At 39.8% G+C, this 15301-nt stretch overlaps 1 protein-coding gene across 1 annotated transcript in view; it reads right to left on the reverse strand.

The window, feature by feature from the left end:
- Positions 1–1291: 1291 nt before the first annotated feature.
- Positions 1292–15301, reverse strand: part of LOC139709160 (DNA topoisomerase 2-alpha-like) — a 38765-nt gene continuing 24755 nt past the window's right edge. Inside the window, exons 22-33 of the mRNA XM_071621117.1 lie at positions 14890–15028; positions 14128–14323; positions 12021–12271; positions 10590–10673; positions 9908–10111; positions 8844–8937; positions 6234–6416; positions 5350–5598; positions 4705–4785; positions 4108–4248; positions 2855–2949; positions 1292–2295 (exon numbers count right to left, since the gene is read on the reverse strand). Coding sequence (XP_071477218.1) covers positions 2110–2295; positions 2855–2949; positions 4108–4248; positions 4705–4785; positions 5350–5598; positions 6234–6416; positions 8844–8937; positions 9908–10111; positions 10590–10673; positions 12021–12271; positions 14128–14323; positions 14890–15028 — 1903 coding nt within the window. The 3' untranslated portion in view covers positions 1292–2109. The remainder of the gene's footprint in view (positions 2296–2854; positions 2950–4107; positions 4249–4704; positions 4786–5349; positions 5599–6233; positions 6417–8843; positions 8938–9907; positions 10112–10589; positions 10674–12020; positions 12272–14127; positions 14324–14889; positions 15029–15301) is intronic.

A 15301-nucleotide genomic window follows, 5' to 3' on the forward strand; every position in this document is an offset into this window, starting at 1 on the left:
ACAGACAGAGATACAGACACACACAGGTACAAACACAGACACCAATGCTCTGTCACACAGACACTGGCACATACATGCACACAGACACACAAAGCCACACAAACAGACACAGATACAGATACACACACAGGCACACACACAGATACAGATACACACATAGACACAAACCCTTTAATACACAGACACAGACACACACACAGACACTGGCACAGACACGGACGTACACCATATATGGACAGGGCAAAGACACATGGAATAATGCAAAGGAAATGAAGGATGTATCTTTTTTTTCAAAGATCTATTTTATTGCTGTTGGAGAGATCAAAACTTGTGTTGCTCTCTCTCAATAAAATAAGATCAGTTGGTACAGTCATTGTACCGTTCACACAAATACACACAAACACATTTTACTTGAGGTACAGTTGTACAAACGTCATGATAAGCTAAAACTATTTACACGTGGGAACAAATCTATTGTAGCCAGAGATTTATGGTTTTTTTAAACTGAAATGTCCTATCTATGTAGAGGCCTTTAAGCACTTCTTGGTGAAAACTAGAGACATGAATAGTGTACATCCTACCAGGTAATTATTCATGATGTGATAAGGATTTGACTTTATACGCACTGATGGTTACATACAGAAGAGTTTGGCAGAATCTTCCGCGAAGATCTTCAAGCCATCTGCTAGAGAGATCGAGATCATGCTAATACACAAATCGGTACACTTACTGAAGGGATTGATCGAGTAATATGTATCATTCACATCGACACGGGTATAAAAAGTGTTTGTACATATTTACATTTCGATATGGCAATCTGGAAAAAAGAATGTTTTCTCCGCGTAATTCTGAATGACACAACCAGTTGGGAATTTGAGATTCCTCACTGAAATTTATTGTAGTCCGTATTTGCAGCATGATATTCCAAAAGCCCATTAATCTCTCACCATACGTACCTTTATTCTAAAAAATACTCTATCCTAAATTGGTTTCTTTGCTGTAGCAAACTGGACGTATGCAAAGTTTATTTCATTTCATGATATATTTCTATGAGTCAAGCCCGTACACGTATTTGCAGCAGTTGATACTGTGAGGCATCAAAGCATACAAGTGAGCAAAATTTCCATGTTACTTTTTTTTCTTCTACTTGTGGAAATACATTCATTACAACTATTGTTAAAAAGCTTTAACAAGTGTGTGTGTGTGGGGGGGGGGGGGCATATGCATACATTTACAGAGACATGTCATACAACTCTAAATAAATACAAAATGGTTGCTATGGCAATGCTATAAACAGTGGAATATGTTCCTACCCTTGCTACTAGTGACTACCCATGTTCTACCACTACTGATGATCAGTGCAGTATGCCACAACCCATGTTGACTGGCATTTCAGATTGTGTTTTTCAAATTGTTTCCTACAAAAGTGGTTATATACACTGTACAAAGTAGACGGTAATTGTCACTTCAAGCACTATCGTGAAATTAAGCTACCATATGTCACAATTTTAAGGGCTAAAAACTTGCTTTCTCCATGGGTGTTCTAGTCCTGTTATATCTTATCATCTACAGCCAATAAAGGGACCAATATCGGTCCACACCAACAAGCAATCTTCTCTAATTACTGTTGTCATATCAACAGACAAGAGTGTTATAAATACATGCATACGTTAACATGTCATTACGATTCATAAATATATGACTATTTCCTGGAACAAAACATTACAATGGTGCAAATGTGCTTGATAGTGCCATAGCGCTATTCATGTGCATATCAAAGAATGAGTGTAGAAATTTCCAAGAAGTATCATGTGCCATTTGAATTTCAATAGTAATGATATCCAGCAATAAAATTTGCATACAAGTGTATATTCAATTTCTTCAAGGTGCAACGGCTCATTCAATGCAAACCCCACGATAGTAAGAAAATAAATGTTGAGGTAATACTGTCGTAGCAAGCCAAAGGCAGAAGCCCTGCACTGAGTGAGTTGAGACCAAAGAACATCTGACTGTGGTGGAAGAATGCTTTGGTCTTTTTCAGCTGATTCATAGTTGGTCCAGATGTCTTACAATGAAGGACATCATTTAAAAGTTGCGCCATCTGCACTCTTAGAAGTCAGAGTCGAATGAGTCGTCAAAGTTGTACTTGACGGGGGCTCTGGCGCGCCCCTGCCGTTCCCTCCTGGGAGGGGGTACTTCATCCTTGGTGCCGTCGTCGTTGTCGTCCTCATCAATGTGGAAGGATTCGTCTTCGTCGGACCAGCTCATGGCTTTCTTCTTTGGCTTGGCTTTGGGCTGGGAGAGGAGGGGAAAAAATAATTGGACCTAAAACCACGGATTGAAATCAAAACTTTTCATTTCTGATATATATGAAAAGTCAACAGGTTAGCCAAAAGTTTGTGTTCCTGATGACAAACCTTTGCATTTCATTTCAGAAAATGAATTCAAACAGACAGACAAAGCTAACAAAACCATGCAATCAAAATTATTCCTCCCTGAACTATGGGAAGGAGAGTTGGGCATGATTGTTTCATTTCAATTTAGTGCAATTTGCTTAATACTTTGTAGAACAAATCAACATTGGGCATATAGACAGGTTTACTCACACATTTGAAGTTTATTCGGACCTGGTACAAACACAGAATGTTTTGACAAAAATGCTCGCCAAAGCCTTTTTTGCCCAACATAGCACCAACTAAAGTACGCAGACTGGTATGCTAGTGCTGAAATGCATGTACCGGTATTAGAAGCTGGTGCACAGAAGAGTTTAATAACTAAGCCACTGTGGAGAAGAATTGCAGAAATTTGAGGGCATGTGTAGTTGGAAACTTCCTCATTCAAATAAAAATCTTACCTTGGCAGCCCCACCCTTCTTTGCAGCTGTACTCTTCTTTGGTTTGAAGGCATCATCCTCACTATCTGATGTGGAGGCAGCAGATGACTTGGCAACTGGACATGAATACGAAGAAAGCAACATCAGATCTTCTTTATCAATGTGGTCAAAATCATCCAGATAAAAGATATGTTCCATTGATTTATTTCTTTGTAAAGCTAATGGTGTCACTGTCATTTTCACTAACATGTACCCTAACAGAGCTTTATCAAATTGATATTTACATGAAGTGATGATAATGTTATTGACTTTCGTACAGTCGTTTCTACTGAAGAACTGCTCAGTTGCCACAAAGTGGAGTTACAACATGTAGATACTCTGGCTTTGTGACTGCTGTATAGGGAATTTGAACTAAAAAAAAAAAAATACAAGGTCTTTTAACAAATTCTGTAAAAGCATCTTCATTAGAGAATGGAAGTCACTAGATGTAAGCCTCTACTGACTTTGTACAGTGGAACCTTGTTATAAAGAGGTTAGATTTCACAAACCCTCTTATGATAGGGTAATTTTGAAGGTCTCAACTCTTAATATTTCTTTGTTTTTGCATCCTTGTACATTATGTCCCCAAAAAAATTACAATCGGATTTTTGCATTGATAACTTGCAATATGATTAAACTGTCTAAATAATATTTCAGGGTCTAAAACTAAACATCTTACCTATATTTTGCAGAAATCCCCATTCTATTTGGTTAAGTGGTCACACAGAAATGTGAATCATTGTGAAGCATGTCGTGGACATGATTCTTCCAAGTTTAGCACTTGGATGCTCTTGGAACTGCATATTAGTGTGTGAACACAATGGACAGAACTTGAGAGGGAAGGGATTCCTGACATGTTCTACAAAAATCTTAATTTCTCTTTGACCACTGAAGCAAATCAAATGGGGTTTTCTGCAAGACGTGGGTAATAAGTTATAGTTTCATACCCTGAAATTGTATTTGGATTGATTCACTAATTCTAAAGTTATCATTGTGGAAGGTAGATCCCGTTGTCATGCGTTTTGGGACATATGGTATAGTGTAAAAACCTTTAATACATGCAATTGCCTTGGTTCTTAGGTCTTCATTATAACAAGGTTCCCCTGCATCAAGAAAAACCCGCTTTACCAGTGTTAAGAGGTGTCTACTGAGTACATCAGGAAGTTGGGGGAAACAGAAGTCACTGGTGCCAGTGAGTGGTACAGAAGGGGAAAGACTACAGGACCATAACTGACCTTTCTTTGCCTTGGGCGCGGCAGCCTTCTTCTTAGCTGGAGCAGACTCGTCCTCGTTGGATGTCGCAGACTCTGTCTTCCTCTTGGGAGCGGGCTTCTTGTTCAGCATGGACGTGATTGTCGGTTGCTTGTCGTCCAACCCTAGTGTGAGATATAAATGTTGGTAAACAGTTAGGTTCATGAAACAGGAATATCTTGTTTATCACAGGCACACACTGTCATCGTAAGTTTGTAATCCATTACACGCCTGATACTGAGAATCGCAAAATATTTCGGCCAAATGGAATTTAGCCTTGTATGCTCTATCAGAATTTGAAATGCACACACACACACACACACACACACACACACACACACACACACAAGAGAAGTTTGGGAAGGGTTTAGTAATGCCACATCTATCACTGTTATGTTGAATTATGGTGCATTTTGAAAAGATAAATATGTTTATTTCTCCAAGAAGTTAGAAAATAGTAAGGGGAAGACTCATATCTTCCAGGGATCTGACATGAGCATAGTTCCTGTTTATGCACGTTATCTGGAATCTCAAATTCTATATTCATATTAGGATATCAGCAGAGGGCAAATTAGACTCACCAGCCTTCTTAGTTTTCTTGGCAGCTTTTGGCTTGGCTTTCTCTGCCGGTTTAGCAGCCTTGGGGGCAGGCTTGGGCGGGGCTGTTTCCACGACATCAGCATCATCTGTAGACAAACATATGAAGTGACTTAAATTGTATATCAAATGATTCCCATTCTGTATTAAGTTAACAATCCCTCCTTTCAAAGTTTCTCTCTCTGATTTATCTACTCATTCATCTCATTCAGAAAGTCACTCATTGACTCACTCTATCAAGCAATAATCAATCAATTAATGAATCAATAGATTCATGTTTCTCGTCTAACTATCCATCTATCTGCACCTTCTACACACTTGTCACTAGAATCAATTGAAATCTTTACTTTGAGGAACCAAACCTACAATTATATTCTGCAGAGTTCTTCCCCAAAAGACAGTATGTAAGGCGTTAGCTTTTTTCTACAAGTAATGATGAACAGTACATATGCAATGCTTGAAGATTATACCGTTGCACAAAAATATTTCACATTCTACCAAGAAGGCAGTCAGTAAAAAAAAAAAAACAACCTGCATTTATTTGTAGTTTATCTAAGCATAAAGACATCTTAGAATATTGTAAAATTTGGCAGACTGAAATAAAACGGAATGGTAAAACGATGGCAAACCTGTCGACTCTGCCTTCTTGGAGCTGGCTTCGTCGCCCGCCTCGTCCTCGCTGTCGGAGAAAGCCGGTGCTCGCTTGGTCCTCTTCTTGGCCGGAGGGGCGATGAAGGAGCCGTCGCAGTCATTGGCCCCGTCATCCTCGTCCGCCACCTCGTCGATCTTGTACGACTCGTCGGACATGTCCCTCGGCATCGACATCTCAAACTCCTCCGTGTCCTCCTCATCGCTGTAGGAGTACTTGGTCTTCGTCGCTGGAAGATTTTGGAAGAGAGGGGGGAGGGGGAAGACATTGAATGTTTCATAGTTTAGTCTGGGACCAGGATGTGAGATTTTTGCGCAATAACCTAGAAGCCAATCAACTGAAGCGTACAGGGACCAGAACAAATTACTGCTGCATGTGACTTGCTCTTCTCAATCTCAAGGACAAACAAGCAGGACTTACAATGTCAATTACTGATATGTCATTCTGCATATTTTCATCATCACTCCAATTTTCAAATCCAAATTCACCATTTTTTCCATATTAATGCGCTAAGAAACGCCAGTATTAAGTGCTACATAAGTGTTATTTATTATAATAATTATTATCATCATCATCATCATCATCCTCATTACTATCACTATTGCTTCAACATTATGTCACAGTTGAAGCCTATATGACTGATCAAACATATCTCATTATCAGATGTTGACTCTCCATTAACTCACATCATAGAACTATTTTGAAGCAGTAAACCTGCGTTTCTGTTGCATCTGCAAATGGTAAATAATGCCTTTAATCATCACACTTTCACTGAATGGTGACTTGGAGTCTATTGGTACGGCACGTACAGTAAAGTACCACGGTGTCCAAGGCCTGTGAAGCTAAAGCAATGTGTCTGCATACCTGCGTTCCTTCTTGGGGCCTTCTCGCGCTTCACGACTGGCGAGTCATCGTCGATGTGCATGTCGTCGTCGGCGTCCGATTCCGAGTCCGACCAGGGGTTGGCCTTCTTCTTGGTGACCTTCTTGGCCACTGGCTTGAAGTCCAGCGTGGTCTGTTTTTTTACCTTTGACAGTGCATTGCCACCTATGAAGAAAAGCAAATATCAACAATAATACTGATAAAAAGTGATGGCAGTGATCAGCAAATCAACGCAAAGTTTTAAGCGATTTTGCACACTGCATCTTATACTGTATATGCTGAACATTTCGTAAGGTTTTTATTTTCACGAATTTCGCGAGTCGGGTACTATTCGCGAAATTAAAGGGGACCTCCGGATGATTTTCAGACTTTTACATTTGAACAACTATAAATTAGTTAAACTGAGTACAGAGATTTGGAATTTATAGTGATTGGGATGAGGAATAAGAATGTTTTCAAAATTTATAACAAATTGCAATGAACAAGGATGATGACATGACAGCCTCACCATAAGAATGTATGAGTTGTGGCTCAAGGAAGCAGAACAAAAGAAGAAGGCATGCATATATTTTTCACAGGTGAACTTGTTGAGCAAGTGGTATTGTAATGGAATTACACTGCTACATTTCTGAAATATATGAGGCTTTGATGTCATCAACACTGTTCAGTGTAATTTGTTTAAGATTTCAATTCATTGGTTTCTCTGCTCAAGGACCACAATAAGTTCCACGAATCTATACATGGAGCTGTCGATTTATGTACTGCATGATGTGAAATTATGAAAATCGTCCGGAATGCCCCTTTAAAGACACACAAAAATATTGACTCTGATCCCGATATGAATGTGACGTGCATGTATTCATTCCGTAGTGTGCTGCATGATCACGAATTTAACCACTCGCAAAATCGTCAAGAAGTCCCGATTCACAAAGATTTAGACTCGCTAAATATACAATGTATGGCATATACAGTAATCCCACTTGTGTCAATAACACTGAAAATCAGATATAAATTGGTAAAAACAATGTTACTTAGATGTTTTGGCAAACACCAATAATCACACAAATTATATAGGAAATGAGAAACATTGGATAATCACGATTTGATTCCCTTAGAAGGATTTTATACCCCGTAGCTACATTTTGCGGCTTGGTTTCAACATTACCCAAGCACTGCCAGATACGGACCTGTTGTACCTGGACTGAAGGTGGGATAATGTTGGTTAAACATCACCTCCAAGACATATGAGCTGGGAAGCACTCATAAAACCGGAGGTCACCCATTTAACCCCTTCCCTGCAAGTCTATGAAAGTCTCCTAAACTTTGGACTGGATCCCCCAGGTCCAAGAGGCAAAAGGTTAACCCTAACTTACCTGGGGGGGGGGGGGGGGGGGGGGGCATAATGGCCCCCCCTCGATGAATTCCGCGACCATTCTGGCGCGCAAAATTTTTTGACCGCGCCGTTCGCCGACTTTTTACTTTCAAGTCTCGCGCAACTTTAGAGACCAAATTTGTCGCGCCCGGGCATACCGTTCCCAAGCCACGCCCCTTCAAAAAACTTTCGTCAACCCTAGAATTGCTCAAAAACGTGATTTTGTGTACAAAGTCAATACAAATTGTGTTTTTTCAATTAATTCATATAAAGATTCATATTTTTAATTTTAATGGCTGAAATCAATTTATTTTAGTATAATTATGCTTCAAAGAATGTCTGTGACAAGTTCTGCTGAAAAAACAACAAAAACAAAAGTTCGAAAAAACAAAGAAATACATAAAGAATTGATGAAACAATAAAAAACATAAGAAATTAATTTTGACACTGAAAAATGTTCGGAATGTCAATAGGAATATTTACACCAAAAATCAGCATTCCATAAGCTTTTATAAGCCAATTACAGACGAAAATGAGTTTTTTTGCATATATTTGCATAATTAATTGATTTAAAATAAACAATGCAAAATTTTTGAAAATTTAACCTAACAGTCTTGTAGATTACATCCTTCTTTATGTTCATGCAAAATTTTGCGGCGATTGCGCAATCAACGGATCCTGCCCCCCCCCCCCCCCCCCCCCCAGGAATTCAAGCTCACTAAATAACCCAGGTAAGTTAGGGTTAATGACCTTGACCCTAACTGTGCCAGGTACTTTGGACAGTGTGTACAAGACTATGGGGTTTACTGTGCCAATCAACACATAAAGTTTGCAATGGGTGAAGCTGTACATCTACAGAACTGCCAATATTTCTGTGTTACATGTACCTCACAATATGTGGAAGTAATTCCAAAATTTGAGAGGCTTTTCATTCTCCTGTAAAGACAAGATTTTGTTTTTTGTTTTTTGTGTTCTTTTTCAGGTAACCTTTTGCAACAGTCAGGGATGTTTTCAAAAGCACACTGTTTACTCTACCAAAGTGCTTCTTGTAGCTGAAAGATATTTAAAGAAATCAAAGATGACAGCATGCAAAAAAATAGAGAATGCTCAAAATTCATATGATACCAAATACTACCGAAATCTGCCGGACGATACAAGATATGGTAGAAACCAAAACACAGGGAGAGAGGGACCTGTGACGAAAGTTTAGTGATACTTACCAGACTTGGCTTTGGCAAGTCTCTCAGCTAGTGAGAGGGGCTCCCTCTCTTGTTCCGGCTCTTCGGGCTCAGTCTTGGGCTCCACTTTCACTTTCTACAAGATTTTGCATAAAATTTACATAGATGTAACACAAGATCCTCACAAATGATAATGGGGAATACAGTACTAATGGAAATTTTTGTGCGATTAATCTTTCATGCTTGGGTAAGCAAGATGACCTTTGCATGTTTTTAATTACCAAGACAATTGAGTGAGCATTTCGAATAGCTCATGGCTGCCACAGCAGTTGAGGGACCTGGTAGTGCATACAACAGCAAAAAATAACTGGTCCTTATTACTACAACAAATTGACTCACACCAATGGACTAGCCAACATGAAGAAGCAATCATTCCATTACCAAGATATAAGAGAGTCCCGCAATTATTTGGAGCATGTTACTAGAGGATAATATAATCTATACTTCTTCTTTTTTTTCCCACTTCCACATGGATATTCAGAGATTTTTTTCCTCCAATATAATAATGCTTCGTCAGGATTTAGCAGATGCACTTTGGAATAGGTAGATGCACTGACATGAAAGTAGTCGTAAAGGATACTGTAAAATGAGAAACATTTGCGGTATGAAACTATTGCGTATTTGAGCCAACATCCTTTTTTGCGCATGAAACATTTCGAATTGCCAATGGTATTCAATGTACCGTGTCGACAAGAACTTTCGCTAATCTTTGCTCCTTGCAAAATTTGTGAAAGTTTCATGTACTGTAAACGTAGAAATTTTGCGGTGCATTAATTTTTGCATATTTCACACTACTTTTCCCTACCGCGAATTCTAAAACCCGTGAAAATATCTTCACAAGTTTATCTGCACGTTTTCAATGGTTGACAATTGCACATCGCGGATTCAAGAACCCGCGAATATGGTTTTGAGCTGCCCAGCGTGACAAATTAATCATGCAAAAATATACATGTTTACAGTATATGAAAATTTCTGGTCTTACAAGCACAAGATATGGATCAGTGTGACAGTAATCAAAGACTACAAGAACTACAAGAGTCCCCTACCTTCATTTTCTTCTCAGCATTGGCCGCGGCCTTCTTGAGGGCGGGGTCGATGCGGGGGACCACCCGGCGTCCGTAAGGGGAGGGTTTGGTCTCCTCCTTGGTGAGAAGTTTCTGTTTGCGAGGCTTGCCCTTACCCTTGGCCCCCTTGGGTGCAGCCATCACTACCCCACTGAGCTCCTCCTCCTTCTCCTGGGCCTCGACTCGCTGGGTTGGGAGGGTGAGAAAAGAACAAATAGAATTTATGAAACAAGTTGATTAAATCCTGTGCAATACTTAATAATGAAAGAAAGCCATTTTATTAAGGAAGAGACTGCACCAAAAGAACATTGAAGTTAAATATGGCAATCAAATAGGACTAATGGGTGAATGTGGGACATATTGTGAGAGCTTGGCACCATTGAATGTTCTTCACAGATGATTGCCACTATATAAATGCTGTTCATCATAATGTACTTGTGACCCATGCATGCACATGACCTAATGTTTCGAGAAAGAAGTTTCAACTTAAAAATTCCATACCTTTCTTGTGTTTTATCTTATTAAAACTCCACTGTTTGTTTTTTTTAATCACTCAGTTTAATACAGTCAGATTGAAAGTGGATTAGCAACTGGCTTTTAATTTGGGTCTGATTGAATCTGCTGACAATGCAGTCGTAAAAAAGGGTGTGGCACGAAGACTTACCTCCAGTTCCTGGGAGAAGCCATCCAAGTCTTCGGTCCACAGCATGCTGGCCGTCTTTCCCCTTAGGACTTCAAGCTCTTGGGCCTACCAGTGGGCAATGGAAACACAAATGATTGCACGACTGGAGGAATATAATGTTATGTTCACCCATGTGTTAAGTCTTTTTTGGAGAATACTGATACAAAACAATGGTTACTTTTTTATCGCAATTGATAGAATTGCATATCCTTTACAATAACAATTTGGTGACCAACAATTTTCTTCGCATAAAGATATGATAGTCTAGGTGGAAGCATACGTATCATATTCTATATCCATCTCAAAGAATGTCGGTTCTTTTCTACTCTTAACCCTAAAAGGGCCAGAGGGGCGGAATCCGCCCCCCCTCGACGTTTCGCGCTATAATTTTGTAACGCGAGAAGGCCTCGTCGCGAGGCTTCTTGACTTTCTTTGTTCAAGTCTCGCGCAACTTTTGAGATCAAATTTGCAACGTCCGCGCATACTTTTGCGAAGCCACGCCCATTTTTGTAACAGAATGTCGCCCCAAAACGGGCACAATTTTGTGATTTTGTGTACATTTCCTATGGAAAACAGTGCTCTGTCATGAAAGTCATAAAAACCTGATTATTTTTACAATTAATCACTTTCATTGATTGATTTTGTGCTAATTATGGCAGAAAAGTGGTCAGTGACAATTTCCAATGAAAAAACAAAGAAAAAACAAAAGTTGAAAAACCAAGAAATACATAAGAAATTCTGAAAACAATAAAATACATAAGAATTGAAATGAGTTTTGGAAGTTTTTGTGATGTACAATTGTTGTATATGATAAAACAGATTTACTCTCAATGCTTTTAATTAGGCTAAAATATGATCTTGAGCTTAATTTGCATAATCAATTAATTAAAATTAGAAATTGATTGTTTCAAAAAATCTTATGACACAATCTTGTAGATTTTGACGTGGGTCTCACGCATGCAAAATTTCATCGCGATCGCACCACCGATGGCCGAGATCTCGGGGGGATGGGGATGGGGGGGGGGGGGAATCCATCATCATCATCCCCCCCCCCCGGTCTGAGCATAGCCAAAACCGGCCCCTTTAGGGTTAATGTTCCATTGTGTAAATTCCCTGTGTGCGATATTCTGAAACTGCAATGCATCAGCTCGTTTGGAAAACATTCTCTTTTTCAAAGCTTTGTAACTTTAAAAAAAAAATGTTTATGCTAGAAATGCATTATAGTTATAGAGATATTTGCACACTTGGCTGTGATGTATATGACAAGGCTTTAGCTATGAGGCTTTCAATGTACTGTGGGACACTTATCCATCATTCAACATGCAGTTGTGTGTTTGAGCAAAGTATAAAAAGTTGGCAAGCGAACTAAACATGGCACACCAAGAGTTACAGGGAGAAATCCACCATAAATACCTTCTGGTCCCTGTTCTTGAGGAGTTCCTCCTTCTTCTCCTTGGTCAGACTCCACAAGGCCATCCCAAGGAGGTAGTTGTAGTCCGGTCCTGAGGTGGGTCCAGACTCCGACGTCGCCCCGTCCCCTTCGTCGCCGGTCTCCTCCGAGTCGGCGGTTTCCTTCCCCTGGGCCTCCTTCCACGCCTTGACCGGGTCCGAGTCGTAGCCTCGCTTGACCAGCAGCTGGATCATGTCCTTTTTGGCCATATTCTCTGATGGTGGAAAAAAAAAATATGCAGGGGTCAAAGGGCATTATTAAAGCAGCTCCTCCTTAAGATCTGTATGATCTTACATTAGCCAATCGTTTGGTTCTTCGGAGAATTTCCTAAACAACATCTATTAACTTCAAATAAATATCCATTCTTGAGATGCTTAACCCTAACTAGGCCGGGCTATTTAGGTAGATCATAGAGCCAGGGGGTCTCCCAGGCCCCCCTCCAGATCTCGGCCTTCGACCGCGCGATCGCGACGAAAATTTGCACACACATTGCCTATGACGCAATCTAAACTACCACAAAGTTAAATTTAACAAAAAATATTATTTATGCTTAATTATGCTAATTTATGCATAATGATGCATGAAATCAGACAATTTGGAATAAATCACTAAATAAAGCTCAAAATGGGCACACTTTTTGTGTAAATATTCTTCTTAGTGTCCTGAGCAAATATAAGAGAAAAAAATTGGGCAATCTGAAAAAATTTCTTATGTATTTTATTGTTTTGTGAATTTCTTATGTATTTCATTGTTTTTTCGACTTTATGTTTTTCATTGTTTTTTCGATGAAACTTGTCCGTGACATTGTTCCAAACAAGAAAATATGTTATTGATTGATTTTAATCAATAAAACTCCAAAATAATCATGCTTTTATGAAATTTGCCTGTCAGCACAGTTTGCATTGAAATTGTACACGAATTCACGTTTTTGAGCAATTTTTGGTCTGACATACATGTACATATTTATGCGCAACTTCGGAATCGCGCGCCCGGACATCACAAATTTGGTGTCAAAAGATGCGGGAGACTCGAAAGAAAAAAGTCATGAAACGTCTTGGCGTTAGCTTTTCGCGTTAGCGATACATCGCGAGAAACGTCGAGGGGGGGCCTCGGAGCCCCCCCCCCCCCCCCCCCCCGGTTAATTCCAAGTATTCCTTCCACATATCTCTCTGCCCATCCTATGCCCGTTTGTAGTTACTGGTAAGACACAAAGTCCTCACGAAGAACTAGAGCAATTGGGTCTGCTGATCAAGTCAGCAGGAAATTCACCACACGTCTGCTCAGCATGAATCCATCATGATCCACCAAAATCCATCGATGAAAATCCATCCGTCACATCAGTTTCTTTCTTTCATTGGAATACTGAAATCTAGGGAATACAGACGGACATGCGGAAATCCACAGAGGGTTGCTTCGTTCTGTTTTGATTTTTGTTTCTTTTAATTAAGTCACATCAACAAGATCTTGAGAGATGATGGAGGAATGGACACACAACCGGCAAAAAACATATACGCCTCTGGCACCCTTTAGAGGCTAGAGGGATTAACATGGGAACATACGATTGGAGCATTCCACTGCCTCTGCAGATGTCACTGGATGAGTCATTCATTCTAATCACAGAGACGGTACAAGCAATGACAGCAAGCATTTAGAAGGATCACATTGTTTGTTAATTTTTTAGTTTCTTCACCAGTCCGGACGACTTTAAAATCGAAGGAAAAAAAAAAAAAAAGATTACTTCTGAACACACGGGATTGCAGGATTGACACACTATCTGCATATTTGTTTCATCAAAGTGATATTAGACACTTCAACAAAAAAACCAACAAAACAAAACAAAAAGCTAACAGTCCTGACAGTACGAGGTGTTGTGTTTCCTAGGGCATTTGCAGAGGACACTGTCATATAAAATGGCAGGAATGCCACTCAGAGCGAAACGGCCTGAAATATATCTGTGCGATCAGGAAGCTACTTTTTACTAAAATGGCTTGAACTCTTATACTACCAGGGCCTGAATTTACACCTTTGTCCGCAAAACTGGCATCCCCTTGAACATGGCTCGGGACTTACCAATTTTGATCTTGCCCTCGATCTTCTCCATGATGAATCTGGCCTGGTTGTTGAGGCGAGACGACTCGGCCTCCAGGATGCCTTCGAGGTACGCCTTGCGCTTGTGGTAAAGCTCCATCCGCATGGCAAAGAACTCACGAAGGACGTCCTGCACGCTCTCGTAGCGACGGATGCACCCATGGCTGTCATACAGGACCTACAACGATGGGAAAAAAGTTTCCTCAACTCATACTTCTGCCACAAAGTGGAGTACTCAGTCCACATCAATAGAAATCAACAACACATACATCAGTATGTGGGGATAAGTACTTCCAATTCAAGCTAAACTGCTTTCCTTTTCTCTTTCCTTGCATTTTTTTATGTGCTTGCACATGAATTTTCACTAAATCATTTCTCTTTGACATGAAATCAATAAAAACATGCATGCTTCACATCATATTATTACAACCTGGTAACAACCTTGCACAAGAACTTGGATGCAGCTGCAAAATTACAACAAAACCTGATTTTTTAAGCACATGTGAGTACAAATAAAACAGAGAGTGGCAAGGTGATAACATCTCTGATCAGCACGTGTGGTTGCTACTGATATCACCATTTAAATTCCGTAACTTTTCAGATCTGATTTTGACAAATTTCTGCCATCCTGTTCCTTTGATTACACTCTATTTGACTATCAGCTACTAGTATTGATCAAACAAGGTGTGGAACATTGCTCTTTGAAGCCCTTTTTTTTTTTTTTCAAATCATGCACTGGCTTACCATGAGGTTGGCCTGAGACTGGGTGGTCTGCAGCTTGAAGACCTTGTGGAGTCCAGTCTCCTCGGCCTTCAGGAGCTTCTCCTCGCTCATCTTGACCACAAACTTGACCGTCGTGTCCGTGTGGTACTCCTTGTAATCACTGCGAAAAACAGAAGTGGAATGAATTAGTCTACGTAAACTCTGCAATTATGGAGCAATCTAGTGCCTTCTGAGTCATCATCTCTCACATCCTCGCATATACCGCAGGTCAAGAATCAGAAAACATTATTCTTCATTTCTAGCTTCTATCTATTTATCAACTTAATCTCTGATTTAAACATTGTTTGAATGAAAGCCATATCATTCGGAACCAAAATAAAAAAACGGGTCTGAGATAATCTGTTTGAATTGGCAATCGTGCATCATAGCAGTT

Source organism: Diadema antillarum, unplaced genomic scaffold (assembly GCF_040938485.1).
Source record: "Diadema antillarum isolate AM-2024a unplaced genomic scaffold, OU_Dant_1.0 seq00001410_RagTag, whole genome shotgun sequence".
NCBI lineage: Eukaryota > Metazoa > Echinodermata > Echinoidea > Diadematoida > Diadematidae > Diadema > Diadema antillarum.